At 46.7% G+C, this 23,345-nt stretch overlaps 2 protein-coding genes across 2 annotated transcripts; both read right to left on the bottom strand.

Annotated features, from left to right (window-relative positions):
• Window positions 1-10,841: 10,841 nt before the first annotated feature.
• Window positions 10,842-12,038, bottom strand: LOC125963063 (melanoma-associated antigen B4-like). The gene is made up of 2 exons (XM_049704803.1): window positions 11,172-12,038; window positions 10,842-11,137 (listed from the first exon to the last, which is right to left on the bottom strand). The coding sequence occupies exons 1-2, from the start codon at window positions 12,036-12,038 to the stop codon at window positions 10,970-10,972; spliced, it is 1,035 nt and encodes a 344-aa protein (XP_049560760.1). The 3' UTR covers window positions 10,842-10,969.
• A 9,355-nt stretch (window positions 12,039-21,393) lies between these two features.
• LOC125963061 (melanoma-associated antigen B1-like) lies at window positions 21,394-23,143 on the bottom strand. Its single transcript, XM_049704801.1, has one exon. The coding sequence runs from the start codon at window positions 22,817-22,819 to the stop codon at window positions 21,779-21,781; it is 1,041 nt and encodes a 346-aa protein (XP_049560758.1). The 5' UTR covers window positions 22,820-23,143; the 3' UTR covers window positions 21,394-21,778.
• Window positions 23,144-23,345: the final 202 nt, after the last annotated feature.

The following is a 23,345-nucleotide window of genomic DNA, read 5'->3' as shown; positions in this document are numbered from 1 at the left end:
AATGCTCAACATCATTAATCATTAGAGAAATGCATATCAAAACTACAATGAGATATCATCTCACACCAGTCAGAATGACCATCATCAAAAAATCTAGAAACAATAAATGCTGGAGAGGGTGTGGAGAAATGGGAACACTCCTGCACTGCTGGTGGGAATGTGAATTGGTACAGCCACTATGGAGAACAGTATGGAGGTTCCTTAAAAAACTACAAATAGAACTACCATATGACCCAGCAATCCCACTACTGGGCATATACCCTGAGAAAACCATAATTCAAAAAGAGTCATGTACCAAAATGTTCATTGCAGCTCTATTTACAATAGCCCGGAGATGGAAACAACCTAAGTGCCCATCATCGGATGAATGGATAAAGAAGATGTGGCACATATATACAATGGAATATTACTGAGCCATAAAAAGAAATGCAATTGAGCTATTTGTAATGAGGTGGATAGACCTAGAGTCTGTCATACAGAGTGAAGTAAGTCAGAAAGAGAAAGACAAATATCGTATGCTAACCCATATATATGGAATTTAAGAAAAAAAAATGTCATGAAGAACCTAGGGGTAAGACAGGAATAAAGACACAGACCTACTGGAGCACGGACTTGAGGATATGGGGAGGGGGAAGGGTGAGCTGTGACAAAGCGAGAGAGAGGCATGGACATATATACACTACCAAACGTAAGGTAGATAGCTGGTGGGAAGCAGCCACATAGCACAGGGATATCCGCTCAGTGCTTTGTGACCGCCTGGAGGGGTGGGATAGGGAGGGTGGGAGGGAGGGAGACGCAAGAGGGAAGAGATATGGGAATATATGTATATGTATAACTGATTCACTTTGTTATAAAGCAGAAACTAACACACCATTGTAAAGTAATTATACCCCAATAAAGATATTAAAAAAAAAAGAAAGGAGGGCTCACACACACCTGACTTCCATACCTGGGCTACCCATCGCTGCAAGCAAGCAGGGGGGCACTCCCTGTTGTCTCCTCTGTTTGTGGGTGAGTGGTATCATCACTGTTCTTTCAGGGTCCTCACCCTGACTCCTATAAAGCCCTGGGTTTCTTCCCTCTGCAGAATTGAGGCTATTCAATTAGTCCAACACCCTCACATCTCTGAACTCTCCAGACAAATGAGAAGAGTGCTTCAGCTTGACAGATACTCTTGGTTTCTACTCAGAACACGGGCAGAATTTATGAGACCCTACATTTTAGAGTCGGTGTTCACCTTAGTCCTCACTCAGGTCTCTGACCCGAACTCTGTGTAGGACTTAGGACTCCTCCCACCAATAACCTGGGTAGTCCAGCCTCAGAGCAAAGTCCTCAATTCCCTGAGTCCCTAGAGGGGGAAGTCAGGGTCCTACATATATGACTACCCCTGGCTGGAGCCTCCCACAAGTGTAGGGGTGCTGCTTTGTGATGCCACCCCTAAATGGGGAGAGGCCCCCTCATCAGTATTTAGGGCCCTCACCTTCACCTCAGTTAGGACCTAGGTATCCTCCATCTGCAAGATGGAGCTACTCCCTAGACCTAGGCCCTCCCAGCCCCGAGACATCTCAGGCAGAACTCAGTTTGATGGCTCTGTTGGGGCTTCCCAGGGCCTACAGCAGCAGCGAGACTTAGTGCAGTTTGTTATGGGCCGAGTGGCACCTCTCACTCCCCACTCAAAGTCTTCACCTTGACTCCAGACCAGTACTGGAAATTTTCTCTTGGCCGCCGGAGGCATGGCCCTCAGATGAAAGTTCTCACTTCCTGGAACCTCTGAAGCCGAAATCAGGATGACTCACATCCGGCCACAACTACTCAGGGTCTCTGACAGCTGACAGCAGGGGCGGGGGTCTGTGGTACTCCAGTGTTCTGGAGCCGGTGGTCCCTAGGTCCTACATACAGGGTGCCCATCTTGGAATCTGTCAGAGCCTGGGACTCCTCCCTTTACTGAACTGTGCCCACAAGTTTCACCTCCTTGAGCTCCTGGGGGTGGGGGGGAAGTCTGGGCCTGCTATATATGACCACCCCGGCCTGGAGGCTCCGGGAACTGAGTGCATGGGTGCAGCTTTGTTGCCATCTCTACTCCCTCATTAGCGCTCAGGCCCCGCCCCTCCTGCCGCCCCCCACCCCACCTCCCGCCTTGACTTCAGTTAGGGCCTAGGTTTCCTTGATTTACAGAATCAGGAAATTCTCTCTTAGATTAAGGCTTTCCCCCTTGAGAATTTCCAGGCAGAACTCAGCCTACCAGTTTTTCAGGAACCTTCCACTTTCGATCACAGAGGCGGGATTTGTGGGGGTAACCTTTGTTATGGGAGGGGGGAAGGATCCCTTGGGTCCGCATTCAGGTCCTCACCTTGACTGCAGAGCAGTCCTGGGAATCCGCCCTTGGCCGAACAAACGCCGTGAACAACCGTCCGGCTCCGCCCCCGGAGCGGAAGTGTGGGAGCCACTACCGGCCGCGGCTGCCTCGTGCGGGGTTCCAACGGCTGACGGGACGCGCAGGGCTTTATGGGATCCCGGCGTTCAGAGGTCAGCCGTCCCATGATCCTCCACTCGCGGGTCTCTCCGGGCCATCTATTAGAGCCCGTGACCCCTCCCTCTGTGGTCCCGAGTCCTTCAGCCTCCAAACAAAGCCCTCACCTCCCCGAGTCCCTAGTGGGGAAGGCAGGGCGTTGCTCTGACCATCTCTGCCTGACAAGAAGGGCGCCACCCTGTGAGCCTCCCTCCTTGGGAGAGAGACGCTCTCATTAGCACTGAGGTCCTTACCTTGACTCTGGTTTGTCTGGTTATGGCCAAGACCCCTTCCCTTGCAGAACTGGGACCTGATCCTGATAGACAAAGCCCTTCCCTCGCCGAGACCAGACAGACAGAAATGAGGAGGCTTCTCATCCCTATGGCTCTGCCTGGGGCCTCTCGTGGTTAAGAATGGGGGCAGGGGTCTGTAAAGCCCCCTCATTTGTGGGTCTAGTGATACCTCTTTCATCACTCAGGGACCCCACCATACTCCTGGCCAGTCCCGGGACCGGATCCTCCCTGACCCTCCAACCTGAGCTTCTCCCTCTACTGAACTGAGGCTGTTCTTCTTAGACCAAGACTTTGACCTCACTGAAAACTATGAGACTTATAAGAGAGGATGCCCTGCCTGGGCATTCTAGGTCTGAGAGCACGTTTGGGCAGGTCTCTGAATGACCTATATTTTGGCGTGGTTGTCTCTCCGGTCCTCACTCATTTCGGGGGGGGGGGGTGTTCCTTTTGTCTATCTCTTGGATTAAAAGGTTCCTGGGGAATGCCACATCCCTGCAAACTCTTGAGCAGCGTACCTAATGCAAACCTTGTAGTTTCATGTCCCAGACTTGACGTGACATGGGGAAAATGCAACATAAGGCAGGGGGCCCAGGACAGGGGTGGGCTCCCAGAGAAAAATAATGCTAATCTGTCCTTTTCAATAGCCAGAATTAGCCTCTTCTGTGACTTGTTTTAATTGATTTATAGGCATACCTCTTTTTATCGTATTTCACTTAATCATGCTTCACAGATATTCTGTTTTATTATGAATTGTAAGTTTGTGGTTACCGTGCATTGAACATGTGAATGGGTGCCGTTTTCCCAACACCATGTGTTCACGTGGGGTCCCTGTGCCACATTTTGTTAATTCTTGAAATATTTTAAACTTTTTCATTATTTTCTTATGGTTCTCTGCTCAGTTACCTTTGTTATTCTTGTAACTGTTTTTGTTTTTTGTTTTTTTGTTTGTTTGTTTTTTGCGGTACGCGGGACTCTCACTGTTGTGGCCTCTCCCATTGCAGAGCACAGGCTCCGTACACGCAGGCTCAGCAGCCATGGCTCACAGGCCCAGCCGCTCCGTGGCATGTGGGATCTTCCCGGACCGGGGCACAAACCCGTGTCCCCTGCACTGGCAGGCGGACTCTCAACCACTGTGCCACCAGGGAAGCCCACTGTTTTGTATTTTTAAATTAAGATGTGTACATTTTTTTTAGACACTGTCTAGTACGTGTACAATAGGATTAACAACTTTTATAAGCACTGGGAAACCCAAAATTTCGTGCGATTTACTTTATTGCAATATTCGCATTATTGCGGTGACCTAGAACCCAACCCACAGTGTCTGAGATATACGCATACTTCTAAAGGAAAGGAGCTGTCCAGGATGGTTTTGTGCTTCCCCTGATTGAGGTTATGTGACACTGCATATAGAGATGATCCTATTGTCACTGAGCAGCATCTGTTTCTTCTCCTTATTCCTGTTCCTCCTTCTTATTCCTAACTGGCATTTACTGAGGTATTCTTCAATGCTTTGGATAGATTCCAATCCCGTTCTTTAGCCACACAGTCCTTATCTTTATCCCAAGATACATTTGAGTGTCAAGGAATACAAGCTCTGCTTTAGGCCAAGAGGAGTATAACAGTGTGAGATCTAGAGGAATTCAGACCAGGAGTCTAGTCCCAGGCCTGTCATTTACTAGTGTTACCCAGCAAGGGCTCACTGCCTGACATGCATAGAAGCCAATACTATCACACTGCCTTTTGAGATAAAAACTTTATTCCGGGACTTCCCTGGTGGTGCAGTGGTTAAGAATCTGCCTGCCAATGTAGGGGACATGCAAGAGGGAAGAGATATGGGGCTATATGTATATGTATAGTTGGTTCACTTTGTTATAAAGCAGAAACTAATACACCATTGTAAAGCAATTATACTCCAATAAAGATGTTAAAAAAATGTGTTGAAAAACAAAATGACACAAATGAACTTATTTACAAAACAGAAAAAGACTTACAGATATCGAAAACAAACTTATGGTTACCAAAGGGGAAACGTGCGGTGGGGGGGAATGGATAAATCAGGAGCTTGGGATTAACACGCCCACTACTATATATAAGACAGATAACCAACGAGGACCTACTGTATAGCACAGGGGACTCTGCTCAGTATTCTGTGATAATCTGTATGAGAAAAGAATCTGAAAATGAACGAATATACGTATATGTGTGACTGAATCACTTTACTGTACACCTAAAACTAACACATTGTAAATCAACTATACTCCAATAAAATAAAATAAAAAATACCATGTGATCCAGCAATCCCACTCCTGTGCGCATATCCAAAGAAAACCATAATTTGCAAAGGTACACACACCCCAATGTTCACTGCAGCACTATTTGCAATAGCCAAGACATGGAAGCAACCTAAATGTCCATCGACAGAGGAATGGATAAAAACTACGTGGTACATATATAAAACGGAATATTACTCAGTCATAAAAAAAGAAAGAAAGAATGCCATCTGCAGCAACGTGGACGAACCTAGAGATTATCACACTAAGTGAAATAAGTCAGACAGAAAGACAAATATCATGTATCACTCATATGTGGAATCTAATTTTTAAAAATGACACAAATGAACTTACTTACAAAACAGAAACAGACTTACAGATATCGAAAACAAACTTATGGTTACCAAAGGGGAAACGTGGGGCGGGGGGGAATGGATAAATCAGGAGCTTGGGATTAACATACACACTACTATATATAAGACAGATAACCAACGAGGACCTACTGTATAGCACAGGGGACTCTGCTCAATATTCTGTGATAATCTGTATGAGAAAAGAATCTGAAAATGAACGAATATATGTATATGTATAACTGACTCACTTTGCTGTACACCTGAAACTAACACAACATTGTAAATCAACTATTCTCCAATAAAGCAACAAAAAAACAAAAAAGGAATATATATGTGTAACACCACCTCTGGGCAATCATCTTAGGCATGGGTGAAAAACCCCATCACCCTGTAAAGCAAGGTTTCCAGTCCAGGAGCAAGGTCTTTTATCTCCTGAGCCAGAGGACCCTCATTAATATCAATCAGGTTTAATAAAGTTTTGCCACAGTCATCCAATAGCCAACTCCCATTAGCCAATCCTAACAGATATAACAGTCAGACCTAAACAAACATAGGCAAACAAATCCAAAGGCCTGGGACTTTAACCCAATCCTTTGAGTACCTCAGCAGCTGTAACCTTTTGTACTGTCTCTCTTAGGGTGGAACTCTAGCCCACGATCCTAGCCTTAGGACTCTAACCTGGACTCTATCCCGAGCAAAAAAAAAAACTCCCCCAGGCAGGACTCTAACCCACAATTCCGATGAGATTATTAGACAATTTAGGTACAGGCACATTTTAACAAGGTTACTCACCCAAAAGACGTCTGATCCAGGAGCTGTTTCTTTTCTCAAAAGTGGAAGTAGCCCGAGGAGCCTGGAGTGCCATGGCAGGGAAGCAGGAACCCAAGAGCTGACCTTCTAGACAAATTCAGTCTAGGTGGCTACGCAAGGTTGATGCTGAGGGCCCACACTCTGCCAGGGGCTACAGTGCCTCAGGCAGGCGGTCACAAGACCTAAATCTCACCTGGGTTGCCAAAACTTACTGAACAAGGGCTCAGTGCCCTGTGTGCACAGAAGCCAACACTATGGCAACAGTTTTTGAGAAAAGAGCTTTACTGCAAGGCCGACTAACACAGGAGACAAGGCTCTCAAATCTCACCTCAATCCAGCGGTCTGGGTGAAATTTAAGGGGTCAGGGTAATTTCAAACTTGGAAGCTAATTGGCTAGTCTTGAATTAGTCCATATAAGCTACTCATGCTGCTGGAGGCCAGGTTTTCCTTAATTGAAGGATTGTCACGGGCTCTCCAGGCAACATTTCTGTTCTCTGAGTTCTGCAGACTGAAGATCTTGGTTCCAGGGTCATCCTGGGGTCATGGGTTGCTTCTTGGAGATGTGCAGTTCTGTCTCTGTAAAACACAAGGTTTGATTAATCAGCAACCTATTTAAGGAGGCAAAACCAGTTTAAGCTGATCAATTGTTTTACGTGCTGTTTCACTATACCCGTGAGCTTGAGCACATTAACCTAACAGCAAGACAAAGAAATCGCAATTAACTAAAATGCTGCCTAGCAAGGACAATCATGTAATATCCACACCAGAGGATATAATACATAATGCGCTTGTGGGAGAATCTTTCCTAGTTGGAAACAACTCAAAGTCCTTAGAATTTTTGTCCTTGACCAGTATCTTCCCTACCCGCTACCCTTTCTTCTAAATAACCATTATTTCCACTTATTTAACTACCAACAAAAATCTAGAACTTGCCTAGAATTTGCCAAATTACACACAAGATAGAATAATTGAGTACGCTTTTAATGGCGAGGTCTCTGGCTCCCCCAACCCAGGGTAAAGACTGCCAGCCCAGTGGATTCTGGATTCTCTGAGGCCCTCCATCTGAGGCTCTGGCCGGGCTCACCACTCCCACAGTCTCATCTAGCCCACCAGGCAACCTCACTTAAAATTACTTCTCACTGAAGGCTTTGCATTTTCCTAAGGCGCCAAACTGCCTTGCCTCAGGCCATTTACACTTGATTGCTTTCAGCTCCAACTGCCTGCCCTCTTTAACCCTACTTTTTACTTGTTCTTTAGGTCGTAGAGCGCATCCCACCATCTTTTTATATAATAGCAGCTCCTAGACTCTAAAATTCAATGGGCAGGGGCTAGATCTTGTTTTTGTGGTGGTTGTTGTTTGGGGGCTTTTTCTGGGGGGTGGCGGGGGGAAGCATCCACAGTACTAGTATGATGCCTTCCTAAGAGCTCATTCTCAATTAATGATTGGGAAATTAAAAAGGAGTAAGCATGTGGCCTAATCCATTAAAATTTAATTTATCCTACATTCCTGAATAATCTAAGCAAATCCAGGTGTATGACTTCTACTTTTACAAGAAGAAACATGAGAAGGATTTAGGCAAACCACAAATTGACGATCTTTCCCTTATTTATAGTCTTTCTTTCGGCCTTTATTGATTAAATATAAGGTACCTACTGTATACTATGCACTATGCTCTGACTACAACCCCAAATAAAACAAAATATGAGTTTTTTTTTTTTTTTTTTTCGGGTACGCGGGCCTCTCACTGTTGTGGCCTCTCCCGTCGCGGAGCACAGGCTCGGGACGCGCAGGCTCAGCGGCCATGGCTCACGGGCCCAGCCGCTCCGCGGCATGTGGGATCTTCCCGGACAGGGGCACGACCCCGTGTCCCCTGCATTGGCAGGCAATTCCTACTGCAGAAATATAAAAGAGCCCATTATGGAGGTAGACATGCTGAAGGTTGTCAACAAAATGTACAGGGAACAATTCCCTGAGATCCTAAGGAGAGCCACTGAGCACACTGGTTTTTAATGAGGTTCCTTACCTCCATGAGAGCTCTGGGAGGAAGTGAGTATGACGCATCATGTCACCATGCCTAAGTGACATAGCCTCAGGTCTGACAACAGGGACAGTGCTCTATGTGGTCCCCTTCTTTCTGGGAGAGATCCTTTCATTGTCAGTCACTGTCATCATGTTGACTCCTGTTAGGAACTGGGTACCCTTCCTCTGCTGAATGAGGCCTCCCCCATCAGTCCAAGGACTTTTAAGTCCCTGAAACCATCTTCCTTCAGGCAATAAGGGATAAACTTAGTCTGAAAGCCCTGTCTATTGCCTCCCCAGGCCAATTACAGACGCGGGACTTTCTAAGGATGTATGTGTAACGGGGTAGTTGATTGCCGCACTCCTCATACAGGACTTTTACTTTGACACTGTCACGCCTGGGATTCCACTCTCTGCTGAACAGCCAGCCTATAAACCAAGGTCCTCCCCTCCCTGACACCCTCCAGGCAGAAGTCAAGGGGCACTTGACCCTGCCAGCTCTTGCCTATGCCTCCCAGGGCTAACAGCAGAGGAGGGGCTAAGTGTAGCCCTGACAGTGGTGGACTGAGTGGTCCCCATGTCCACAGACAGGGTCTTCACTATGACTCTGCACACTTCCTGGGGCTCCATTCTCTGCTGATCTAAGGCTGAGGGCTCTGCTGATCCCCAGAGTCCCCACCTTCCCACGACCTGAGTTGAAAGTGTTAGTCACAAGCAGCCAGGACTGTTCTGGACCTCAAGGGGCTGCCAAAGGGGATGGGACTTTATGGGATCCTACTGTTCTGGCTGGGTCTTTATTCAGGTTTATCACTGTCATTTCTGTGAGAGACTCACACTCTCTCCTCTACCAACCTGAGAACTCTGCCCTTAGACAAATTTCTTATGGCCCCAAGAAGCCTGAAGAATAAGTGAGGGTACGGTTAGCCTAACAGGTCTGCCTGAGACCCTCTGTGTCTGATAGCAGACAGGACTGGTGTCCCAATGACCACCCCCCAATATTCTGGGCTTTGGTCTCCTCAGTCCTCCTACACGGGGCCCTCATCTTGCTTTCTATCTCTTGGATTAAAGCCTGCTTAGGAAATTCCACATCTCTGCAAACTCTTGAGCAGTTTTCGCTCTGCAAACCTTACAGAGAATGGGTCCCTGGCCCAGGAGTAATGTGAGATGGGGAAGCTGTAGCACAAGGCAGGAGTCCCAGAACAGGTGGTGGTAGCCTGTCAGGGAAAAAAAGTACACTGATCTATTCTATCTCATCAGCCAGATGAAGATTCCCACGTCACTTCTGTTCTGATAGATTTACTTTCTACAGGGAAGAGACTGTGAGGATGATTTTGAGAGCCCCTAGTCTTTTGAGGTTATCTAACATCGCAAATGTAGATGCTTATACTGTCACCGAATATTGTCTCTTTCATTTATTTATTTATTTATACCTCTCAAATATTTTGGTATTCTTACTGCTCTGGCTACGTATTCCAATCCAGTAGTTTGAGCACAAGGCCATTCTTTTTATCACCTAAGACAAAGTTTGAAGTACTGAGAAAACAACTGAAATAAAAGACACAGGATGTCTCAGGGTAGGAGGAGTAGACCAGTACGAGCTCTACAGTAATTTAGACCAGGAGTCTAGTCCCACCCCTGTCATTTACTAGCCTTATGAATTTTGGCACATGACCAAACTCTAACTCTATGAGCCTCAGGATCTTCACTGTGAAGTGAGTTTGATAAGACCTGTCTTGTAGGACTGGTGGAATATATGTAATGTATGGAAAGCAGCTGTCACTGTGCCTGTCTTGTATTGAGACGCTAGGGAATGGCGGTTATTACTATGATTATCTTGACCTCAGACGTTACCATCAATCCAGCTGGGATTTTTTTTTTTTTTTTTTTTACATCTAAGATATGTCAGAGAATATGAAGCATTCTAGCCGGAAAAAATCCTCCCAATCAGCCAAAATTCTGCTTTTAACAATGAAAACTAAGGAATATGTTCTCTCCACCCTCTCTTTACCCTGCTTTTTTACTTGCTCTTCTTGAAGTAGAGAGTATCTCACCCTTTTCCATACAATAATAGCTTCTCTGAGAAACTGTAATTGCATGGGCAGAGGCTAGGACTTTTTTGATTAAACATCCCCAGTACGAGCACAGAGACTTCTTAAGAGCAGATGCTCAGTTAATGTTTGTATAAAATAAGAGTCATGAACAAATCATTTGCTATAATTTGTATTCTCAAACATTCTTGAAAACCATAAGCAAATCCAGTATATATCCTTTAAATTTACAAAAGAAAGACTAAATGGAGTAAGGCAAACCAAGAATTGATCAACTTTGACTTTAGCTCTCTATCTGTCTTATCTATCTTATCTCTCCATCTAGCTACCTAGCTATCTTCTGATCCTATTTTAGCGTTGTGTTCTTTCATGTTTCCGAGGATATTCTTATCCTAAAGTGATGTTATTCTTGTTCTGGACCACAAAAGTGATTTAAGGATTTCCAATTTGTATTTCTAAAAACAGAATTCTTACTCCTAAATCTGACAAGCAGCAGTAAGTGTGTGATCCATGTCATTCATATACTTATATTCTGAATCTAAATAAACTTTCTGTTGAAAGGAACACCAATTAAAAATGCAGGAAAAAAGTCAACAAGTTATTTAAGCATATCAGGAACACTGGTTAACAGGCTTTTCCAACCACAAAGTGAAGAATGGGTGGGCTTCAGACCTCACTAGGGGTGTGAGGAGAGGCTGGATGTGGCCCTGGAACGCGCACGGCAGTGGCAGTAGTGCCAGCCCTGGCTGCAGCCCTGGCTCGGGCTCTCTCTCCCTCATCTCTCAAAGCCTCTTCATTGTGGGGTGGGAAGGCAGTGGGGACCGTATCGTGGATCTCCAGATCCATGGAGATACGGTTCTGGTTCCGCATCCAGAACCTCCAGCACTTTCATCTTGCTGGTTTCAGCGCGGGCTCTCAGGCCCCACAGGAACTCAGAGCATGGCGGATCGCTGCTGGGCACCTGGCGGTACTCCAGGCACCTTTCCTGCACCAAATCTTCTGTGATAAGCTTCCTGGGCTCCACCAAGATGAAGTGCCTCCTTCCATCAAAAACACCCAAAACATTCAGGGATTCCCAGATCTCCTCCTCAGAGGCGCGGTCGCCATGCAAGAAGATCACACCGAGGAGAGGCATCAGGGGCCCATTCTTCCGAAACCGCCCGCCACTGCTCCGACGCCCATCATCGGTGAGATCTAGCTTGCCGACAAGGGCATAGGAATGACTGTTGGGCTTGACTTCCTTCAATTCTAGGCCAAAGACCAGCTCCATGCACTCGGAGGCTCTCCTGGGGATCTCGGGGAAGTGCTCCCTATACCTTTTGTTGACAATCTTCAGCTTTTCTCCCTTTTTAATGGGCTCCTTTCTCTTATATTTACACAGCATGAACTGCACCAACATCCCTGCCTTCCTGGTTACAAGATCCTTTCCAGGATCCCTGGAGGTTGAGGCCTGGGAGGAATTTTTACTTTCCTCAACTTGGCCCTTGGCACGTACATCATATCCTGGGCACGAAACCCCTGCATCACGAGAGCTAGTGGCTGGGGCTCCCTGAGGCTCCTGGCAAGTGCCAGCAGCAGCGGAGCTCGGGAGAGTACCCTGAGAAACAGAAACGGGTGAGGAAGTGGTCTCTTCTACCCCTGCTGTGGTGGCCTGAGCATTAAGACCTTGGGTCTCACCTCTGTTACGGCGGCGTTCCTCACGAGCACGGAGCTTACTCTTCTGACCACAAGGCATGGTGGCTGTGGTCAGGGACAGCAGACAGGAGTGTGGGCCAATGACAGGTGATTTGGACACCTGGAGGCTGGAGAATGAGATGACGTGAGCACCTTAAAGTAGGGAGATTCCACCTTGGCTTTATCAAAGGCTGCCTCTGCAAGTTTCCTTGAGGGCACTGCTCTGGGAACCCACAAGGTTCCTGTTTTCCCGGTCAGCCTGTCCTCCCAGAATCCCATAGAGGAAACACAGAGGCCTTAGAGTTTTACTCTACATCCTATCAGCCCTGCCTTGGATTTACTCAGGTGACAACAGGTGCTGGCAGTGGGGTCCTCTCGGTTCATCTTCAATATTATCATGTCAGGTCTCTGCAGAGCCTGGGCACCCTCCCCACTGCTACTCTTAAGCTGACACCTCAAACCTCCCTGCGATCCAGGAGAAGGAAGTGAAGGGGTGCCTCAGTCCACCTCCCTGCCAGGGGACACCAGAGCTGCGAGCTCAGTAGGGTCCTTTCTATCCTGAGTTCATTGCGATCATCATTTGAGGTCCTCACCTTGGCTCCTTAAAAGGCTTGGAACCACTACTCTCCATTTGCTGACTGGTGGATGCACCTTCAGACTAAGGACCTCACCTCTCTTAGACGTGATATAAAGAAGTGAAGCAGACGCTCTACCTGACAGTCCTTCCCAGAGATTTCTTGGGCTGAAATCCAAGGGTTGGGCTGGACACTTTGAGTCCTAACTCAGGTTTCTCAATTGGGCTCCTGGTAGAGAAGCTCCACTTTTGCCTGAATTGATGCCTATATGATAGTAAGAGCCAAACCAGCCTGTGTCCCAATAGGAGGAAGTGAAGATGACCGTACCTAACTAAACGTGGTCTCCCAAGAATGAAAGCTGTTGCAGGCAGGCTGAAGTCCTTGTGGTCCCACACAAGATCCCAATTCAAGGTCTAAATGTGCCTCCTGATAGGGTCTAAGATTTCTCCCTCTGCTGACATGGGACCACTCTCCTCAGACCAAGACCCTTATTTCCCTGTTAGCCTGTAGTGGGAACTGATGGGCATTTCTGCCTGACATCTATGCTTGAGGTCTCCCAGGGATGCTAATAGTGAGGATTCTTTGTGGCCTGAATGCTTTCATGTGGGACATCCCCACAGTCCTCAAGGTTCTCACCATGACACCTGGCATAACCTGAAATCCTCCCTTGCCAACCCGAGGCTGCCCCCTTTGACCTGGTCTCTCACCTCCCTGAGATGTCCTGGGAATAAGTGAATGCAACTCATGTCAAAATACCCAATTCTCCCAAGCCTGAAAACAGGGCTGGTGCTTTATGCTGCCCCGTTTCTTGTGGGAGGGGCCCCCATCCCCACTCGGTGTCACAACCATGAATGCTGTTGAGGACTAGGTCCCTTTGGGCTTATTCCATTAGACCAAGGCTCTCATCTCCCTGAGACCATCTCCAGAGGAGATGAGGGGGCACCACAGCCTGCCAGCTCCGCCCGGAGCCTCCTCTCCTGAGTTTGGGAGCCATGAGGTAGCCCTCATTTCCCTTCGTCACTAGAGGGGAATTTAGGTCACTCAACATCTGTCTACCTTGCTAGGGCCTCCTAGAGCTGAGAGCAGGGGCGCTGCTCACTGTGGCCCGCTTTGGGGGTCGAGGTCTGCTCACTAGCACTCAGGGCCCTCATCTAGGACTTAGACCTTCTCCATTTGTAGAATCAGCGCTACTCTCACAGACCAAGGCCTTCTGCCTGAGACATCCTAGGCCGAATTCAGCCCGATAGCTCGGCTGGGGCCTCGAAGAACAAGATCGCAGGGGTGGGATGCAGGTGGGTCACCTTTGTTATGCGGGGAGGGGGGAGGGAAGGTCCCTTCAGGCTACATTCAGGTCCTCACCGTGGCTCCGGACGAGTCCCGAAAACCCACGCTCGGACGAACAAACGCCGCGGCTCCCGGTCGGGCTCCTCGCTTCCGAAGCGGAAGTCGGGGGGAGCCGCATCCGGCGCTGCGTGGGGTCTCCGAGGGCTGACGGCAGGGGCGGGACTCTGCGGGTACGCCCAATGGTCAGGGGTCAGCGGTCCCTGCATCCTGCCGGTGCCGTCTATCAGAGCCTGGAACCCCCCGCTATGGTCCCGAGTCCTCCAGCCTCCGAACCAAGCCCTCACCTCCCCGAGGCCCTAGCTGGGGGAAGTCAGGGCGCTGAAATTCATAGAGCAAGCCAGCAGGTTAGAAACTCAGATGTTACAGTCTTGAGTCCAAGGTCTGTATAGCAGGGCAGGCATACTGGAAACTCAGGCAGGGTTTCTGTGTTGCAGTCTTTTTTTTTTTTTTAATATTTATATATTTATTTTGGCTGCGCTGGGTCCTCGTTGTGGCATGCGGGATCTTTAGTCGCGGCATGGGAACTCTTAGTTGCAGCATGCATGTGGGATCTAGTTCCCTGACCAGGGATCGAACCGGGGCCCCCGGAATTGGGAGCACGGAGTCTTAGCCACTGGACCACCAGGGAAGTCCCTGTGTTGCAGTCTTGAGGCTGAATTCCTTCAGGAAACCTCAGTCTTTGTTCTTGGGGCCCTCAACTGATTGCACGAGGCCCAGTCACACTATGGGTGGCAATCTGCTTTACTCAAAGCCTACAGATGTAACTATTAATCGCATCTAAAAAATAACTTCACAGTGGACATCTAGACTGATAACTGACTAAACAGCACAGCCTAGCTAAGATGGCGTACAAAATTAAGAGGTGGGAATGATAGGGAGGAATCTAGACTTGGAAATACGACGCTGCCACTAACTGGGACAAAGAATACAGGAAGAGGACGAATGAGGTTGGGAAAAAAAATCATGTGTTTATCTTTTTTCACATTGAGTTTGAGATATCCTTGAATCAGTCATCGTTGGATTTATGTTTAAAGCTTTGTGGGTAGGTCAGGGCTTGGGATAATAGATCTGGAAGTTAGCAGCAGATAGTTTGCAGTTAGAACTGGAGGAGTGGATGAAGGTACCTGGGGATAGATGTGGGGAGAAAAAAATAGTGGACCGAATATGGTAACTTGGGGAGCACCAGTTCCCCAAGGGGTGACGGAAAAGAAGTCCATTGAGGAGGCAGAGAAAAAACAGATTGAGAGGTAGAAGAACCAGGACAGGGCAGTGTCTTAAAAACTGTAGCAGACAGTGCTGTGCTCGCCAAACCCAATTCTATATTCCTTCTTCTCAGGCACATGGAAAACTCCATTTTTCAGACCCCTTGAGGCTAACCGAGGATTTATGACTGGTTTCAGCCAATGAAATGGGAGAAGAAGTGATGGGTTTGGCTGAATGAAAGAACAGCCCTTTAGAGACTCTCTGTCCACTCTCCCCTGCCTCAGTGAATAGGTAAGCCCCAGAGAAAACCCCCAAATGCCCCTCCCTCCCCCATAACCATTGAACATGTAGTGTGGTTGAGAAATAAACCTTTGATGTGGTAAAACACTGAGATTTCAGGATTAATTTGACACTCTAACATAACCTAGCTTATCTTGACTAATACAGAAGCCAAGGCAGTAGAATATTTTGCAAAGGAGAGAACAGTCACAACAGTCTCACATGCATCAGTGTTCCAGAACAGAGACCCTTCCATGGATTCCCAAATGTGGAATAATTAAGCCAATAAGTCCAAACAATTTAGGGGGTCTCTCAATCATAACAGTCTGACAGGGAACCTGCATTGTCTTTTGGCTTTAGCAAACAAATGTACTCATCAGATCAATAAAATGTAGAGTTAACTTGAATTGGACATTGACATCACAACACATATACACATTTCAGTGTACTAGTCTTGTGGTTTGGCTTGAAATCTTGAGGTGATGACATAAATTCTGATTGAATTATCTTTGCCTTAGTTCTCCATTTATGTTTTGCAAAAAGGGTGGTCTCAATATTTCCCCTTAGTACAAGAGACCCCAATTTATAAACAACTTTATCCTATATATTTAGTTACAAAGTTGATTGTTTAGCGTTCTGGGTGCCCTTTCCCAAGTGGAAAGAAATGATAAAGGATGATTAGCTTCCCAGGCCATATCCCACCACCTACAGTGCAGCCAGACTAGAAATGCATATTATTCCAGGACATAATTATGACTTATGTTATTGATTCTAATCAATGAGAAGCAAACTAAATGTCATTTTACATAAGGCACAACAATAGAGTCAAGCAGGAAGCTGTGCCAGATATATATGCATTATACTTGAAAAAGGAGAATTCCAAATTCCAAAAGTACACTGATGTAAAATAAAGGAGGTCCAACTGGCCTAAATGCACACATCTAATCATAGATTCCACATATTTGTATAAATAAAAATGAAATCTCTGATGAGACTAGTAATTATGACATAAAATGTTCCAGCTACAAAACATTAAGCTAAAAAAATCACTTAAAAACTATAAAATATACATGAAAACAATGCTTTGATTAGGCAGCATTTCCAACGTATTCTGGTCCTTCTTCCACATATTACTCTCAAATGAGATCATCACAATCTCTTTTCTTCTCAGATTTATAGAAATTACATTAAGAGGTATCCTTGGATACCAAACAATCCTTAAATCTCACTTAGTCCAAGATGTGGTCAAAGCTGAGTTCCTCAGTTCTTCACTGCTTAGCTATTTACTAATGATAAAAACATAAAATCTCTCTCTTTTGAATTACCTCATTTATCCTATACAAATGGGGAGTGAAGTATTAAGGCTAATAAGTTTTTCTGATAACCATGGCTTGTATTTAAACATTAATACTTTTTATTGACCTAATTAATATTAATGGAAATCATCTGATAGTGCTTTAGGGACTACAGAGGTGACAGATTCCCTCTCAGAGGTTAGTATTTCTACACTGTAGTTTTTAAGTGTTAAGGTTATCTATAGGGCCCATATTCTTCCTGTATTAAATGTCAATTAATCCTTCAATGAAAACTCAGCAAAATGCTTTGATAATAAAATAATAGTTAACACATATATAACGCTTATGAATTCGTGGGCACCGTGCTGAATGCCCTACACTTAATTCACAAAATAATCTTATAGTTAGGTATTATTACCATCACAATTTTACAGACAAGCAAAGAGGCACAGAGAGGTTACGGAATTTACCCAAGATTACACAACTAGTAAATGGTAGCGCTGGGAGTGAAAGCCCAGGTGTCTGGTTCCAGAATCTCACGCTCTTACGTACTACATATCGCCTTTCTAGATGGTGCGAGATAAACGTGCTCCAGAACTATGTTGAAACTCATGAACTATCAGGAACTTATCCTCTGATATAAAATTTCTCTTTATCAATCCACCAGCTGGAGAGAGAATAGTCTATAGGTAATCTTTTTGTTTTCATTCTGTAGGAGAAATAATCATGCGTCACTTCACTCTTCTTTTGTAAATTATTTGCTTATTTTTCCCATTTTAAAGGCTTCCCTAACGTCTGTAATTAGAATTTCCCATGCCTTTTGAAGTTTATTTTTCTTAACCTTAAAAATATTTTTAGGAATAGTATGTGCTCCCTGTGGAAGACAAAGAACATAAAAAATTAAAATATGAACTGCTAGCCCTTAATGTACTTATTAGTAAACTTCCACTGCCCAATGTAGAGCCACAAAACGTAGCATCGTAACACAACAACTGTTTGTTCTCACAGATCTACAGGTTGGCTGAGGGGCTCTACTTCACGCTGTAGCTTAGGACCAGAGGGCTGGCTGGGACCTTTTCTAATGGTGATGACAGTTTTAAAACGTGAGGTGGGTCTTACAAGCTGTCACAGAAAGATCTTGCATTCACTTCCATTAAGTTACAAGAGCAAGTCACAGAACTATATGTACACTGTGGCCCCTGTGTTTTTAAAAATTCAACGTATTTTTGTAGCACATCTATGTACAAAGAAGCCTCAAATCAGCTTTAGAATGACACACACCAGACAGTTAATTGTGGTTACTTTTGAAAAGGGGGCTGAATTTTCGAGCAATGTTGTAAGGGGGGAGATTGTGATTTATGTGTGTAAGAAGTTTTTATAAGAAGAATATATATGCTATGATTAGCTCTGTCATTAAAACATTTAAATGAGCCTAAGAGAAGAAATAGTAGTTGTGTATCACTCGGATTAAGTAACTGCTAACTGATGCAACAGAGAAAACCTGATATCTGAATGACTTAACACAACAAAAGTCTGTTTCTTGTGCACATAAAATCTGATGAAGGTTGGCAGAGGCTCACCGCTCACAGATGACTCCGAGGTCCCGGCTATGTACGTCGCGTGGCTCCACACCTCAACACGGGCTCTCTCTGTTTGCTGCTGAATGGAAGAGAAAGCACAGAGGTGCCGTACTGACTCCCTCGTGCCTTGGTCTGGAGGTGACCCTTCCTAATTACAAGTGGACTGGGAATATAGTCTCCCCAGGAACCCAAGGAGAGTAAGACAGGATGTGGATGAGGTTTGCAGTCTCCCATAAACTGGTGTATAGTGTGTGCTCAATAAAGAGCAACTACTGCAATTGCTTATGACAACAACCCTCTTAGTTAGTTGGAGGAGTTTCTGAGAAGGCCAAATTTACCTTGAAATTCACCAAGTTTTTCTTGTGCATACTATGTAAGACATGTTTTCAAATACAGGATTCCATCTAATTTCCAAAAGTACCCTGTACATCTCAGCAGAGAGGGCTTTCACCAGTACCTTTCTGCATTGCCAATTGCAATAACCTGTGTAACCTCAGTAGGCTGGGAATTTTCTCCTAACTTTCGGTTGCATGGTCAAAATCATAGCCACCCACCACCTGAACATACCTGAACACCCGAACAGGTGCCATTAAGCATATTGAACAAACAGCATCTCCCCTGGGACCGATACAGACAAGGATTACTGGGAGGATGGTGAATTACTTTTCCTTGTTATTCAAAGCTAGCATGTCTGCCAAAGAACCATTTTCCACCTCCAAGAAGGACTCCAAGATGGGTTTTTAGGAATTCAGCCTCAGCAGATGTTTGTTTACACAGTGATTTCCTTGGTCCCTCCTCCTTTACCACTTAGGAAGAAGGCTTTGGTTTTGGACCCCTTAATTAAGTTCACTCATCAGTGTATGGATTCAGTGGCCAGATTCAAAGAAGACACTTCATTAAAATCCTACTGCAAATATCACGTTGTTTCAAACAAGGCCTCCCTAGCCTTGGGGTTATAAGCCAAGGCCCTGTAGAGTCCATACCAAATCAGAGTCTCGTCACCAGCAGGCTTGCAAACACTGAGAATGTGGTGGAGGCACCCAGTGGGGATGAGGAGGTGTGTAAACGTCACTGTCTGAAGTGAACAGATACATGGAAAGGGCAGCTGCTGTCCCAGGGGTCCACGGTGACGAACGGGATCTGCGGGGAGTCGGGATGCTCCGAGTCAGGGGAGGGCAGGGCATATGGGCTGTCCGTTCCTCCGGGAGCTGAGTGCAGCCTCCAGAGGAAGATGCAGAGAAGAGCTGGCCAGCAGGTCAGCTTCCAGTCTGGACACGAGGGCACACTGGGGAAGACGCAGGGGCAGGGCGCTGTGATGCCGCAAAGTGCTGGGACTGGACCCCCGTGCCGGGACCGGGGCAATCAGCTCTCAGGGAAGCCTGGGGCGAGGGGCAGGAGGATCCTAGGTAAACGAAGCCCACAGACAATCCCCAAATGGTGTCTGATTCTCATGTTCACCTTCCTTCTTTAGGCCTGCTTTTAATATTTTGGCTACAAGTTCCTCTTTCTTATTGCCTGAGAGACGTCACGGAGCAGTGAGAGGAGAAATAGATTAAGAGACAGAAGGGCTGCCTCAGGCTGGGAGGAGTGGAACAGTATGGGCTCTGGAGGAATTCAGACCGGGCTGTACTCCCGGTTCTGTCACTTTACCAGTCCGGAGAATACTGCAAGTTCTTTGTCTGCCAAGTGGGTTTGATAAGCCTCATCTTATAGAACTGTCGGAACATATGTGATATACGTAAAGCACCTGGCACAGTGGCTGGCGATGTCTGGGTCTTTCATGCATGGCAGTTATTATGATGCTTATTTTCATACCAGAAGAGACTGGTCTTCTCTGTCCTAGAGATACCCTCATCTCTAGGAATTGTTCATTTTATCCAGGAGATGTCAGAGACTATGCGGGCCTCTAGGACAAAGAAAGCTGAATTAACCAAAGTGCTCCTTAGCAAGTAACCCTGAGTACATTTTCCCTATCAGAGAATATGTTGTTTCATTTGTGGAGGCAGGGGTTCCACCAGGATGCAAATCAAACCTTATAGAATTTGTGTCAAGGACCAATAATTCCCCTGCCTCCCAAACCCGTCCCCCCAACCGATTTTCACGTGTTTCATCACCACCAAAATCTGGGCCCATTTAGGAGTTCTGCCAGATTACACTCAAGACAAACAAATCTCATATATTAACGCATATATGTGGAATCTAGATAACTGGTACAGTTGAACCTCTTTGCAGGGCAGGAACAGAGATGCAGATATAGAGAACGGACATGTGGACACGGGGGAAGGGGGGGTGGCATGAATTGGGAGATTAGGATTGACCTATGTGCACTACCATGTGTCAAATAGACAGCTAGTGGGAACCTGCTGTACAGCACAGGGAGCTCAGCTTGGTGCTCTGTGACCACCTAGATGGGTGGAGGGAAGTCCAGCAGGGAGGGGATATATGTATACATGTAGATGATTCACTTCGTTGCACAGCAGAAACTAACACAACATTGTAAAGCAATTATACTCCAATTGAAAAAACCCGATAACTAATTAATGGAGCGGGCTGGGGCTCCTCCAGCCCAGGGCACAGAGTGCCAGCACAGGGGCTTCTCAGCATCCCACCACAAAGGAGACAATCTGCATAAAACACCTGGTTTCTTTGGGCACCGTGTTCACCTGCACCGGGGCAAAAGCACTGGACCCCTGCTCACCATTATCACAGCCTCATCTAGCCCACCACGCAGCCAACTTAAAATTACCTCCCAAGGAGGGATTTGCAAAATAACCTAAACCTGAAAGTGTTCTGGCTAAGAGAATTTATACTTCACTGCTCTCATCTGGACTCTCTCCCCACCATCCTCACTGGGTTTTTCCATCACACCACCTTCCTTATATAATAGCTGCTTTTATACTCTCAACATCTACAGGCAGGTGCAGGGTCTTTTTTATCTTAGCATCATCACTACCAGCACAGAACCTTCCAAAGAGCAGATGCTCAATTACAGATGGGAATCAATGAGGCACTGAGTGAGGAATGTAACTTATTACTATCTAATTTTGTCGGCATTCTTGAATAAGCTAAGGACATCTAGGTGTATATCTTTGAATTTTACAAAGAGACAGACAAAGGTGAATAAGACAAACCAAAATTTGACTAAACTTTACTTTGCTTTCATCCATTTTAAAACCACAGCATTCTTTCACATTTCCAAGAAAATTCCTATTCCAAAGCCATATTATCTCCGTCCAGAACCCCAGAAAGATGCAAGGAGTTTTCACATGGTACTACACAGTACCTAAACTCTTACGCTTAAACCTGATAAACAACAACAAATATGTGATCCATGTCATTTATAAACTTGGATTCTGAATCTAAAGAAACATTCTAGTGAAAGAAACATTTGAAAGATACTAGTGTAAAACAGGAACACAAAGAAGATATACATTATGAGCTTTCCAGCCCCAGCTTAGCCTCTCACTACTGAAAAGGTTGGCAGCGTTGGTCAAACACAAAGTGAAGAAGCTGCCTCAGACCTCACTAAGGGTGGGAGGAACTGCTAGACATGACCTTGGAAGGCGCACTGGCCTTGACTCGAGTACCAGCCCTGGCTGCAGCTCTGGCTTGGGATCGGGCTCTGTCTTCCTCATCTCTCAAAGCATCTTCATAATGGACTGGAAAGGCACTGGGGACGGTACCAGCGACCCTGGCCACAAACTCCAGGACTTTCATCTTGGTGGTTTCAGCGCGGGCTCTCCGGCCCCACAGGAACTCATAGCGCAGGGGATTGCTGTCGCGCACCTGACGATACACCAGATACTTTTCCTGCACCAGATCTTCTGTGATAAGCTTCCTGGGCTCCCCAAAGATTATGTGACACCTTCCAACATAAACACCCAAACCATTCAGGAATTCCCAGATCTCCTCCGCAGAGGCACGGTCGCCATGCAAGAAGATCACACCGAGTAGAAGCATCAGAAGCCCATTCTTCCGAAACCGCCAGCCACTGCTCTGACGCCCATCATCGCTGACATGTAGCTTGCTGCCAAGGGTATAGGAATCACCACCCGGCTTGACTTCCTTCAACTCAAGACCAAAGATCAGCTGAACGCACTCAGCAGCTCTCCTGAGGATCTCAGGGAACTTCCCCTTGTACCTTTTGTTCACAAGCTTCAGCAAGTCTGCCTTTATAATGGGCTCTTCCACTGTATACTTCTCCAGCAGGAATTCTGTCAACCTTCCCACCTTCTTGATCAGAGGATCTCTCTGAAAGCTCTCACCAGAGGCTGAGGCGCGGGAGGAACTTTTCCTTGCTTGAACCGGGCCCTTGGCGCGCACATCAGATCCTGGGCCTGAAACCCCTGCAGCACGAGAGCTAGTGGCTGGGGCTCCCTGAGGGTCCTGGCGAGGGCCAGCAGCAGGGGAGCTCGGGGGAGTACCCTGAGAAGGAGAAGAGGGGCACGAGGGCGACTCTTCTCTCTGTGCTGCAGTGGCCTGAGCACCCCCGAGATTCTGGGTCTCCCTCCGGGCCTGGTGGCGCTTCTCGCGGGCACGGAGCTTACTCTTCTGCCCCCGAGGCATGACTATGGGCAGGGACAGCAAGCGGGGGAGTGGGCAGGAGAGCAGGTGATGCTGGAACCTGGAGGAGGGAAGGTGAGAGGGTGTGAGCACCTTCAGCAGGGAGGTCCCACCCTGACTTGAAGAAGGCCGCTCTGCACGTTTCCTTGAGGGCACTGCTCTAGGAACCACTAGGCTCTTGTTCTTGGTCAGCCTGTCCCCTGAGAACCCAGGGTAAGAAGCGAGAGTGAGTGAGCCTCAGGCTACAGCCTGCCAGCCCTGCCTGTGGCTGACGGCGGTGACCACAGATCCTGGTAGGGTAGGCCCTCTCTGGGTTCCAAGGGTCCCTTTCGTTCACAAACAGGATTGTCACATCGACTCTTGGTAGGGCCGGGACCTCTTTCCTGTGCTGCTCTAAAGGTGACACCTCACAGCTCCCTGGGGCCCACGAGAAGGAACTGAGTCATGGACACTGTCGGGGTGCACAGCGCTGACACTTCTGTGGGGCCTGCTCTGTCCTGAACTCGCTGGTCCTCAACCATTCAGCGTC

The sequence above is a fragment of the Orcinus orca genome, chromosome X, assembly GCF_937001465.1.
Source record: "Orcinus orca chromosome X, mOrcOrc1.1, whole genome shotgun sequence".
In the NCBI taxonomy this organism is placed as follows: domain Eukaryota; kingdom Metazoa; phylum Chordata; class Mammalia; order Artiodactyla; family Delphinidae; genus Orcinus; species Orcinus orca.
The sequence above is the reverse complement of the archived record's forward strand: the minus strand, read 5'-3'. Positions and strand labels throughout refer to the sequence as shown.